Genomic DNA, 12767 nt, shown 5'->3' with positions numbered 1-12767 from the left:
ACTCTCTCTCTCAAAAATAAATAAATGTAAAAAAAAAAATATTTTTGAAAGCTAAAGCTAATATTCCTTTACTTATTACTGTAACAATGGTACACAAATGAATATTTCTTGAGAATCCTTCTCTGAAAGCACCTCTTTTTGAGGTAAAATGGCTTCTAAGGTCTTTAAATGACTATGTGAATTTTTAGTATTACTCAGTTATTTAAAGGAGTTGATCCAGTTATATGAGATTCACCCATGAGGTAAATACTGTTAGAAATACATTCAAGAGGGGCGCCTGGGTGGCTCAGTCGGTTGGGCGTCCAGCTTGGACTCAGGTCATGGATCTTACACTCACAGGTTCAAGCCCTGCATCAGGCTTTGTGCTGACAGCTCAGAGCCTGGAGCCTTGCTTCAGATTCAGTGTCTCCCTCTCTCTCTGCCCCTCCCCCACTCGCACTCTGTCTCTCTCTTTCTTTTAAAATAAATAAACATAATAAAAAAAAATTTTTTTAAAGAAATACATTCAGGAAAATATAGACAGAATAAAAAAGAATAGCAGTTTTCTGTTATCTCTAGGAGCCTGTGACTTTGTCAGAAAATCTTGTTTACTATTAAACAAAAACAAAGGAAAAAGAAACAAGATTAATTGCCTCTTTGGTATAGCATTCATACAGATTTGATAATGATTATAACCTCCTGGAAAGCAAAAGAAAAACGGTATGTTTGAGTTTATTGTAACTGAGAAGAGAGATAAGGGAGATGTGATAAAAAGGAAAGTAACAATGATGTATTTTGTGTGTTTTCATCTCCAAGGACACAAGAGGCTTTATGTTTACCACGTATCTTTAAAACAAAACGCTCATATTCATTTTTTTTTTTTTTTTTTTTAGGTGGGAGCTGCTCTAAGACCAGCCTTTTCACAAGATACCCCATCAGACATAATAGCAAAAGCTTGCCAGGTAAGAAGAAAAATAGGGTTTTCTATATAGTTACCTTCTTTTTTTTTTAAATTTTTTTAATTTTTTTATTTTTTTTAACGTTTATTTATTTTTGAAACAGACAGACACAGCACGAACAGGGGAGGGTCAGAGAGAGGGAGACACAGAATCTGAAACAGGCTCCAGGCTCTGAGCTGTCAGCACAGAGCCCGACGCGGGGCTCAAACACACAGACTGCGAGATCATGACCTGAGCCGAAGTTGGACACGTAACTGACTGAACCACCCAGGCGCTCCTATAGTTACCTTCTTTAAGTTAATAGATGCCTTAGAATTTCACCTCCAAGAAAGAAGAGGGAAAAATCAAATAATATTTGTTTTTTATCTTGAAAACACAATAGTGACAGTTTCCTTTTTTATTCTGTATCAAATGATGAAGTAGTAACTTAGTCGCATCCCTTTTTTTGTCATAGCTGAGGAGATGACTTTGGGATACATAGCTTTTATATTATCCAGAAGTAAACAGAGGTATGAAAATCATAAAAACAACTAAAAACTAAAGTAAGATTACAAAATAATTAAATAATGTATTATTAATGATAATTAGGTAATAGAAAATTGTTGGGGGGCATCAGGGTGGCTCAGTCGGTTAGGCATCTGACTCTTGATTTCAGCTCAGGCCATGATATTATGGTTAGAGAGATTAGACCCCATGTTAGGCTCTGGGCTGAGAGTGGGCAGAGACTGATTGGGAGCCCCTCTCCTCTCTTCCCCTCCCCCATGCTCTATCTCAAAAATAAATAAACTTAAAAAATAAACATAAAAGAAGATTTTTTTTTTTAATTAAAAAAACTTTTTTAATGTTTATTTTTAAGAGTGAGAGACCGAGCACAAGCTGGGGAGGGACAGAGAGAAAGCACGAACCCACAAACCGGGAGATCATGACCTGAGCTGAAGTCGGAAGCTTAACCGACTGAACCACCCAGGCACCCCCAAAAAAGACTTTTTTCATCACAAGTTTTGAAAAATTTACAAGTTTCTGGGAATCACTTATCCTAAAGAGAATTTAACAATATGGAAATTTAACTGTAAAATTAATTGCAGGGGAATTGTTCTAACATTATTACATTTGAAAAGAGTCACAAAAGCAAGCACTTATATTCCTACACTTTTAATAAATTCCTCTTTTTCATGCCTCATTCTGAAAAACGATTCATGCACTAAACTCCCGTGTTTCAGGAAATCCAATTCTTTTTTTTTTTTAATGTTTATTATTTCTTTTTGAGGGAGCCAGACCGACAGCCGAGTTGGGGAGGGGCAGAGAGAGAGGGAGACAGAATCCGAAGCAGGCTTCAGGCTCTGAGCTGTCAGCACAGAGCCCAATATGGGACTCGAACCCACAAACTGTAAAATCATGACCTGAGCCGAAGTTGGATGCTCAACCAACTGAGCCACCCAGGAGCCCCCGGGAAATCAGAGTCTTTATCTGCTTTCCTAAAGATAGAAGAGAGGCAACCCTCTCCTTCCCAGTTTTCTGGAGTATGGGTTTGGGTCCATCATTATTGCTTAGAATCCATAATCAAGCTGTGACCTCTAGAAAGAGAATGTTCTGCTGTTTGCAATGGTTAAGTGTGAAGTTCTTACTGTGTTCTCTCTGTGGCTGAATGGGTTTGCCTCTAGAGCCTGGAGCCTGCTTCAGATTCTGTGTCTTTCTGTCTCTCTGCCCCTCCCCTACTCACTCACTCTCTGCCTCTCAAAAAAAATGAATAAACATTAAAAAAATTTTAAAAAGAAAAGAGAAGTCTGTGGATCATGATACAAACCTCAGAGTTAGAGGAGGCCGTTTTGTTTGGGATACCAACAGACAATCAGAAATCATAGTTATGTATAAATAAATGTATCATGGTGATGTTTTAAAGCATAGTATTTAAGCAGAAGAATCATACAAAGCTCCTGTTCATAGAAAAGCAAAGGCTATTCAGATTTCATCTTGTGGATGAGTACTATGAAAATTTCCTCTTACTGAATTTGCCTTCAACGTCTTATTCTTTATGTGGCTGTAGCTGCTTTTTCTATAAGAAGTTTCTCCTTATCTAGAGGCAGGCTTAAGTTTTGACCTCCTATCCGTCTGTTTCTTGAAGGAAACCTGGTTTTGAAACAAATGGAACAGTGGGTTGCAAATTCCTTTTCCTTAAAGAAAAGTAAGGAGTTGGCTTTGGACAGGTCATGAAACATTGCATCCCACCTTATTTACTGGAATAGATGTTATGTTAAACCTGAAAATCAGGATAATTTTTTATTACAGGAAGACTCAAGTGGAACACACATGTGGACAAGTAATCAATGGCTTAATAAAAAAATCATTTAAATCAGCCTAGCAATCTTAAACATAATATATACTTTATCTTATTTCAGATTAAAATTTATAAATGTACATTCACGCACCCCTCCTTTGATGTAAGGCCAAGGTCTTTTCTCTGAAAATGATTTTGCTGATTCAGTGCTGCTCTGCCTTTCTTGATAAACCAAACCTATAATGCAGTACCTGCAATATCTAGTTTCATCTTCTTTAAAGTGGAAGAGATAATCAATGTTTTTACAAATTAAACTTTGTGCCAGATCCTCAGTGTTTAGTTTCCCCCAACTTTTAGTTGTATTTCTACCTCAAGAGAAATGTGTATCAGATCTCTTCAATATGTTGCTCAGTTTCCTAAAGAATAGCAACTCTATTTTCATAATCATATTTAAAATCTTTCTACTCCAAGTTTCATTATATTTCCAACAATATTTTGACTGGCATTTTATTTTGCCATCAATATGTTCATAATTAATAACAATCAATTTTAAAATGTCCTTTTTAATTTTTATTAAACTTAGTTCTGAATTCTGGGAGGATAAGATTATAAGAGAATAAAATGATTTACATAAATATTTATTCTCAGCTTAAAAAAATTTTAAATATAGAAACATAATCCATTAATTATGATTTAATATCCAAACGCTCTGAAAAACACAAGCTTTTTCATTATTTATTTGCTGGTGAAACCTGAGCTGACTGTCCTCATTTGTCTTGATGTGAAGCTGAGTGGGGCTAGAGTATTGATCCGTCCCTCTTACTGTGATTCGTACTGCATTTCACGACAGAAGTGTCCTTCTGTTAATTGGGGGGGTGCTGCCACACGTCTTGCTTGACGTATTTCTTAGTGAGGTTCACTGGCCGTACTACCTTTCATCAAAAAGTTGTGAATTGTGACCCACATCTTGACCCAAAGATTTCAGGTAATCAGAACGTGAGGACTTGTAATTGTGGAGTAAAGGTGGCACTACCAGGCCACCCCTTACTTCTTGACATTCTTCCCTTGGCTCCAGTGTGACCGCACTTGCCTGGTTTTTCTTTTGTTTTTCTGGAATTGTCTTTTCAATTTCTTTCATTGTTTATTCTTACTCCACTTGTCCCTTAAGTATAAATATTTGCCCTGTGTTCTGCCCTTAACACCTTTTTTTTGTACCTCAGTCCTTGAACAAATTTACCTGGTAACATTGCTATTATTACTAAATAATAACCAGTGTTAACTACAGTGTTATATTAGTTTAGGTGTACAATATTAGCGACTCAACAATTCTGTTGTTCACTCTGTGCTCATCGTATTAGCGTACTCTTAATCTCCTTCACCCTAGCTCCACCCACCTCCCCTCTGGTAACTATCAGTTGTTGCTCTATAGTTAAGAGTCTATTTTTTGGTTTGTGTCTCTTTTTTTTTTCTTTTGTTCATTTATTTTGTTTCTTAAATTCCACATATGAATGAAATCATATTGTATTTGTCTTAGTCTTATTCATTTAGCATAGGCTTATTTCATTTAGCATAATACTCTCTAGATCTATCGATGTTGTTGCAAATGGCAAGATTTCATTCTTTTTATGGGTGAATAATATTCAATCATATATATAATGTGTATATATGTAATATATATAATGTGTATATATGTAATATATATAATGTATATATATGTAACATATATAACATATATGATGTGTGTATATATATGTGTGTGTGTGTATACACACACATGCATATACACCACATCTTTATCCATTCATTTGGACATTTTGGACACTTAGGTTGCTTCCATAATTTGGCTATTATAAATGATGCTGCAGTAAACCTAGGAGTGCATGTATCCCTTTGAATTGTTTTCGTATTCTTTGGGTAGATACCTAGTAGTGCAGTTACTGGATCATAAGTTATCTCTATTTTTAACTTTTTGAGGAACCTCCATACTGTTTTCCATAGTAGCTGCACCAGTTTGCATTCCCACCAACAGGGCAATAGGGTTCCTTTTTCTCCACATCCTCACCAACATCTGTTGTTTCTGGCGTTTTTTATTTTAGTCATTCTGACAGGTGTGAGGTGATATCTCATTGTGGTTTTGATTTGCACTTCCCTGATGGTGACTGATATTGAGCATATACTTCGTTATTTTTTACCTTCCTCCTGAAATCCAGAACCAAGGTTCCACCTGTCTGCTGAATATCTTCCCACAGGTCCCCTACTAGTACTTTGAACTCAGCATGTTAAACTGTGCAAGGTTAAAAATGCTCACTAACTTCTCATCTCCCCCAACCTTTCCTTTTTTCTTTCTTGTCTCTTAAGCAGTGGCCTCACTTTCCTCACTTTCATCCAAGTTAGAAGCTTTGGCAATCTTTGAGTCCTCACACTTTTTCTAAGGCCCCGCCCCCTCCCCCTAAAAATATTTAATTGGTTTCCAGATCCTGTGATTTCTACCTCCAAATCTCTCTCAGATGACTCTCCCTTTTTATTCCATTCCCAGTTTCATCTATATTCTCTGTCCCACAATATTATAATAGTCACTTTACTGAACACATGGCTAACCATCTAAACACCCTCTTTGCTGGCATAAATGCCGGAGCAATCTTCCTAAAGCATAATTCTAATTGTAATCTCCCTGCCCAGAGGCCTTGGAAACTTATGATTGCCCATAGAACAAAGTCAGTATTCAGTTCTCCTGGAATTTAAATTGCACCATAATCTGATCCCACTTAACTTTGCTAATCTCATCACTTTTCCCTTGTAACTCCTCTGTATCTATACACACAGACCTTCCTGATCTCTAAACATTCCCATTTCTCCTCCTGGAAGTGATGTCTCCCTTCTCTGTTTTTAAGTGTAGTATTGCAATCCTAAAATGGTCGTGTGTGTTCACTCAATCTACGTTCTCTTCCTTGAGAACAGGGACCAGATTTTAACCCTTTATTTATTTTTTAATCTCTTCCATAGCGCTCAGAATAACGTTTTATCTGTGGTAAGCAGAAATGTTGTTGAATTGAAGGATTATTCACAACTGATTCTGAACTGATATAGGCAGAAAATTTTTTCTATGAAAATTTTTGTCAAATTAGAAAATGGAAGCATAAGTAAATCACCGTTCATTTTCCACATAAAAGTACAATAAATCCTACTCTTGCTATTGATTTCTGATTCAAAATAATACTGAAGCACAGCATTGGGGTTTTTTTGTTTTGTTTTCTTCATTGGTTTTATTTTATGTTTGTTCCCCAAGGAAAAAAATCATATTTATACTCTTATATGTTTTGTGTTAATTTTTTTATACAGCATTAACAATGCTTTCCTTTGGCCAGGTGTGTAGTACGTGGATCGGAAGTGGAGTTGTCAGTGATCTCAATGACCTCCGTCGAGTGCACAATCTGCTTGTTTCTTCTCTGGACAAAGTGCAGGCTGGAAAAGGATCTTCTAGCCAACTGTACCGAGAGAGTGCCACAACCATGGAAAAACTGGCTGTTCTCAAAGCGTGGGCAGAGGTAACCACAGCCTATTGTTTTTGAACCATTTCCCCTTCCATGAGAAAATGTTCCCCTACTCCTCCTGTAGGTAAAAAAAAATTTTATTTGGTTATTGTTCTTTTAAAACTGATCTTTGGTATGGAATGCTTTTTGAAAATCTATTATTTGCTCCTTCTCGCTGAAATACGTATATGTTTATGTCTCAAAAGAGCTCTTATGAAGCCTTTGAAAATTACAGTTTTTAATCAGTTTTTTCAAAATTTCGATATTGAGAAATTGATCCCTTAACTAATTATGTGGAAATTAGGCAGAGAAAACTACAAATATAAGTAATATAAAATATTTTATGCCAAGAATCTTTTATTTGACAGTTACCTGGCTGGCTCAGTTGGTGGAGCATGCGACTCTTGATCTTAGGGTTGTGAGTACAAGCCCCACGTTGGGTGTAGAATTTACTTAAAAAAAAAAGTCTTTTATCTGATTAAATTTCAAGAGACTTGCCACTGCTCATTGATACCAAGATTGCAGTTTTCTGTTTGTGTGTTTTGTTTTGTTTTGTTTTGTTTTGTTTCTATAGCTGGCTTTACCTTTTTCATTCCACAGCCATTTTTTAAAAAATTGTGATATTGCTTTAAATTCACTTTTCCAAATTCCTTCTGCCATTTGCTTTCAAATTCTTATTATCTGACCTACAGTATTTCAAGTAACCCTCCCTCTGCCAACCAGTACCTGACTTCTCTATTTCTCTAGTATCAGTGGCTGATGACTACCCAGTAGACACTTGCTGACTCAGAGCATGCAGCATCCACATGATATAGTTCAGATAAAGGACCTCTGAATTTTTGCTGTGCTTTTTTCCCCCACAAAAATAAAAATGGAAAAATATAGAGCTCAATAAGATATGGAAATTAGTTTTCTCTGATTTTTAGACTGTAGATCAAGCTATCCTTCAAGTAGATTATCCATGAAGGTTCCCTTATTTTTCCCTGCTGCCATTTTTGGCTTAGAAAGCAAAATAATATTTTTTGTTTGATTGATAAAATGATTGCTCTTATTGATAAAAATTTAGTTTTTTTTTCCAAATCAATGCAAACCTTTTTAGATGGAAAGTAGTATAAGAAAAAGTTACTATAATATGACTTATCTCTGTTTTCTCACTTTGAAAATGATAAAAATTCTTTGTTAATTTTCATGTATCTGAGTTTTTATCTAAAACTGCTACTTTTCTTGTCTGTAGAAATTACATTGCAGTTGATGTATTGATTTTTATCTGAAAATCCGCATTGTTCTGAACTCTCCAACCCCATTCACTCATTTCCCCAAATGTAGAGACCACTGTGGGGTCTGAAGTTCAGCACATTGGTTGCCAGTCAGCTAATTCTTTGCTGACCTGCATTAATATGCTTGATTCACCTACTAGGAAGCCTGGCATAGTTTAGTATAAAAAGCATTAAATATTGACTCAGAGGCCCTAGAACAAATTCTGTCTCTGGCATTTACCATCTTTGTGATTTTGGTCAAGTGATTCGACCTCTTAGAGCCTTTGTTTTTTCATTAGAACATGGAGATAATATCTTGTAAAGCAATGTATATAAAAGGACCAACCACTGGGACTGGGACTGAATGGAAGACAGATCATTACTTTTAAAAAGTTAGATCAGAACCTCACATAATTTTTTTTTAATTTTTTTTTTAACGTTTATTTATTTTTGAGCCAGAGAGAGACAGAGCATGAATGGGGGAGGGGCAGAGAGAGAGGGAGACACAGAATCGGAAGCAGGCTCCAGGCTCCGAGCCATCAGCCCAGAGCCTGACACGGGGCTTGAACTCACGGACCGTGAGATTGTGACCTGAGTCGAAGTCGGACGCTTAACCGACTGAGACATCCAGGCGCCCCAGAACCTCACATAATTAAATTAACAATGTACATTTGTATTTGACACATTTTTCTTTTGGGGGTAACTTGTGCTATAATTTAATGATTTGCACCTCACGCCTCGGCCTTCAATGCTGTCTAGCAATTCTTTCCCTGCTTATCTTCCTTTCCTTTATCATTCTCTTCAAATGGCCAGCATATTCTAGATTTCTCTCCTCAAGACCTTTCTTTGGTTATACTTTTTCACTCAGAAAGCTGAGGATTTCTGTTGTCTGTCTCCTCAGATTGTTTCCTTGAAATCTTTAGATTTACATGGTTTCGGAACTTTCCTGTTAGGCATGAGTAGGAAGGGGAGACTGTTTCCAGCTCAGTGCCATCAGTCCTGCCCACCTATGTATCTTCAGCCTCTCCCTCTACATGCTTGGTCTTCTTACCTGCTTTCCTCCCCAACTCCGCATTCTCTTTTACTCACTGCTTTCTGTCTCTCCTCATCACATCTCAGTTCACTGAAATTTTAGTATCTCCACTTCCTAAGCTCTTGGCCACCCACTTCTCAGTCCCCCACAATCTGGGGTCTTCACTGATGCAGGCTAGCTGGGTCCGAGGACCCCGAGGGGGCCCTACAGGACCAACCAGGAGGGTCTTTGGCTTTGCTCAGGATAGAAATCAAACATGAGCTGAGAGGAAGTGGGAGCAGAGTTTACTGAAGATATAGAGAAAGCAGATACAGATACCAAGTCTCTGGGAGACTTGGAAAGGAAAGGAGAGTGAGTCTCATCTTTGCTTGGGGTCTGGGGTTTTTACTGGGGACAGTGGTCTGGTGTACATGTATTCTCAGGCATCCACGGACTGGTCAAAACAAGAACAAGTGCTCAGACATGCTCCGTGAGTCACTTGTGCCCTGGAGCCTGAGGTCTCAGTGTCAAGGTGTCTGGAGTCAGTGGTCTTGGAAAACTGATGACCCTACCTGATCACTCCTTAGATATTATCTGTTGTGCTAGAAGAATCCAAGTATTGTTTAAAAGACTATGAATATGTATATACAACTTATCTGGAATGTTAACGATATTTTCTTATTTTCTTCATTTTATACTTCTCATTTTTCTGTTTTTCTTGTGTGATATCTAATAAGAAAAATAAGCCAAAATTTGTTAAAAAAAATAATTCTAAAAAATATATTCTCCTGTATTGCAAGTAGCAATATAAATTATAGAACCCTTTTGGAAAGGTTTTGACAGTGTCTATTCACAGCCATAAAAAGATTTATAATCAGTAATGCAGTAATTCTGTTTCTGAGACTTTAGGGAAGAATATCCAAAGTGTAGGAAGGAAGTGTTTACAAAAAAGGTTTACTTGGAACATTATTTATAATGTGAAGAACTGAACACCTTTTGTCTTTGAAAACTATAAGTAGTCTTTTTTAAGATTCTGAAGGCTGACTAGAGAATCAGAAGTAAATATAAAATTTCAACGATGGGGAAATTGTTAGACCTATTATGGCTCACCCCCTGCAGCCATGAAGAGTTATGGTTATGAAGACTAGGATTCCATGGGAAAACCTTATGATATGTTAGAAGATAAAATTAAACCCAAAGTTCTCTGTACAACAGCATTCCAGCTTACAAAGACAGAATATGATAACCTGGAAATTGGAATTATAGTAATTTTAAAAACCCATTTCCAAGACTTTTTATAGTATAATTTTTTAAATAACATCAAAAGTTAAGGGAAGATACATAACATCTGGTCTATAAATCCTGTAGTGACCTCTTCTCTTCCCCACTGCATATAGAGTAAAACCTTCACCTACTTTTTGCCTCCTAGTCTCTGCTCGGTCTGTACCACTTGCCAAAGCCTAAATGCATGTACAAAAACAAACGTGTATAACTGTAACAAAGAAGAATCTTTAAAATTATGATTTAGGAGGGGCGCCTGGGTGGCTCAGTCAGTTAAGCATCCGACTTCAGCTCAGGTCATGATCTCACGGTTCATGAGTTTGAGCCCCGCGTCGGGCTCTGTGCTGACAGCTCAGAGCCTGGAGCCTGCTTTGGATTCCATGTCTCTCTCTATCTCTGTCTCTATCTCTATCTCTATCTCTATCTCTATCTCTATCTCTCTCTTCCCTCCCCTGCTCACGCTGTGTGTGTCTCTCTCAAAAATGAATAAACTTAAAACAATTTTTTTTAAATTATGATTTAGGAAGTTGCTATTATACATCCTTTTGGTTTACCAACTGGAGAGAAAGGATATGGATAATATATATGTAAGCAGTAAATTATATGCTCATCTCTCTGTTATAAAGACTAGATTGCTAACTATCACTTAAGGGGTTAGAAGGATATTTATGGAAATCCTTTCTGTGGCCCTTCCCCCATGCCCCAGCCTTTTTCTTTGAATGCTGTCCAATTGTGTCTAATAAGTCTGTGAAAGTAGAGACAGTAAACAGGAAGTTATACCCTATGACGAAAAGAAAAAGTTAAAAAAAGACACACATAAAAGGGGGCTTTGTAAAGTATAGCAAGAGAAACCAGAAGAAATTCAGAGAACCCTACTCAAAGAATATTTTATGAGAGGAATAGTCAGAAGTCAGAGCAATAAAAACAAGTTACCTCCAAAGCAGGTGGAGTTATTCTTTGGAGGCTCTCAGGAACTCATGAGGCTGTATCCTCTCCAGTGTCTGTACTCAGCTACTTTTGGTAATTCAATTGTATAATCATAGCAACTTAGATTATGTCATTTCTTAGTATTATGCCTTGTTATTTTCTCCTCCTGAATACCGCACTAGGTATATGTGGTTGCTATGAATATTAAGAAGGAAGCGGAGTCAAAACCAAAAAGAGCAATTAAAAGCACTGATGATGATGATGATGATTTTGGTACCATAGATGAACTACCGCCAGATAGTTTAATCACACTTGTGCAACCCGAGCTGCCAACACTCAGCCGCCTGTGGTTGGCGGCACTAAAAGACTACGCGCTTTTGACTTTACCAGCCGAATTTGCTAGTCAGCTCCCCGCAGATGGTAAGTACTGCGTTCAGAGTTTGGCCTTTATGGAGTTCAGAGTAGTAATGAAACAAAATGTAATGGGTGGAAGCTAGCGACAATCACTAATAATATTATGATATAACTTCTACATCTTAAATTTATAAAGATAGTATAACATCTTAAATTTAAATTTTTAATTATTGATAATTTAATAAAGTGATTTAAGATGTAGCAACAACATTTTCAATTTCTGTGGACTTAAACTTGGCATTCTCTCACTTGGAGCCTGTTCTCCATATTGAATTTCTGAATTCAAATACAGCCTTAAGCTTATTTGTTAACCCAAGCAAACATGTTCTCCCTGTTATGATAATAACTTTATGAGCTAACATACTCTAAATAATTATGCATAACAAGTCATTACGCATAACTATAATGAAGTTTATTGCTGTGCTGGTCAGTGAATGCAAGGACAGATGGGGGAAATCTTCAGTTTGGCAGTGTAAACAGGAGATGAGGGAGAATGGCAGGGGGGAGTTGAAAGAAAGAGAAACAAGGGACAGAGTTCCCTGTCTCTGCGACAGAGAGAAAGGCAGAAAGGCGACAGAAAGAGTGATGGAAAGCGAAGGCGACCAGGGCTTTAGGGAGTGTCTGGCAGCAGTGGAGAGGAAGCCTGTGGCCACAAGGTAGAGAAAGGTACTGGGTTCCCAGCAGCATCCACAGTTGCAGAGGAAAGACTGGAAACCCTAGCATTGGTGAGGAAAACACAGGCACTCCAGTTCAGCAGTGGCAGGAAAGACGTTAGTTTTGGTGGCTTGGTAATGAAGAGAATCTCAATTGGTCAGATTGCTCTTTTGTATGTGCTGTGTCTGAATTGTGTGTGTCCCCTCAGAATTCACGTGTTGAAACCTAATCCCCATGGTGATGGTATCAGAAAGTGAGGTCTTTGGGAAGTGCTTAGGTCATGAGACGGAGCCCTTCTGAATGGGATTGGTACCCTTGTAGAAGAGACCCCACATGGAGTCAGAGAGGTGGCCCTTAACCGAGCATGCTGGCACGTGATCTCAGACTTCCTGCCTCCAGAACTGTGAGAAATAAATTCTGTTGTTTATAAGCCACCCAGTCTGTGGTGTTTTGTTATAGCAGCCCAAATGGACTAACACA

The 12767-nt window shown here is 37.5% G+C and overlaps 1 protein-coding gene and 1 long non-coding RNA gene across 4 annotated transcripts in view; one reads left to right on the top strand and one right to left on the bottom strand.

Annotated features, from left to right (window-relative positions):
- The window catches only part of LOC144615960 (uncharacterized), a 426549-nt gene that overhangs the window by 151983 nt on the left and 261799 nt on the right, over positions 1-12767 (bottom strand). The gene's annotated exons all lie outside the window — the stretch shown is intronic.
- HEATR5B (HEAT repeat containing 5B) overlaps positions 1-12767 on the top strand; it is a 97988-nt gene that overhangs the window by 64152 nt on the left and 21069 nt on the right. For all 3 annotated transcript variants that reach the window (XM_060652495.3, XM_060652512.3, XM_060652503.2), the window contains exons 26-28: positions 873-941; positions 6579-6758; positions 11402-11639. In XM_060652495.3, the coding sequence (XP_060508478.1) occupies positions 873-941; positions 6579-6758; positions 11402-11639 (487 nt within the window). The remainder of the gene's footprint in view (positions 1-872; positions 942-6578; positions 6759-11401; positions 11640-12767) is intronic.

Source organism: Panthera onca, chromosome A3, assembly GCF_046562875.1.
Source record: "Panthera onca isolate mPanOnc1 chromosome A3, mPanOnc1 haplotype 2, whole genome shotgun sequence".
NCBI classification, from domain to species: domain Eukaryota; kingdom Metazoa; phylum Chordata; class Mammalia; order Carnivora; family Felidae; genus Panthera; species Panthera onca.
The sequence above is the reverse complement of the archived record's forward strand: the minus strand, read 5'-3'. Positions and strand labels throughout refer to the sequence as shown.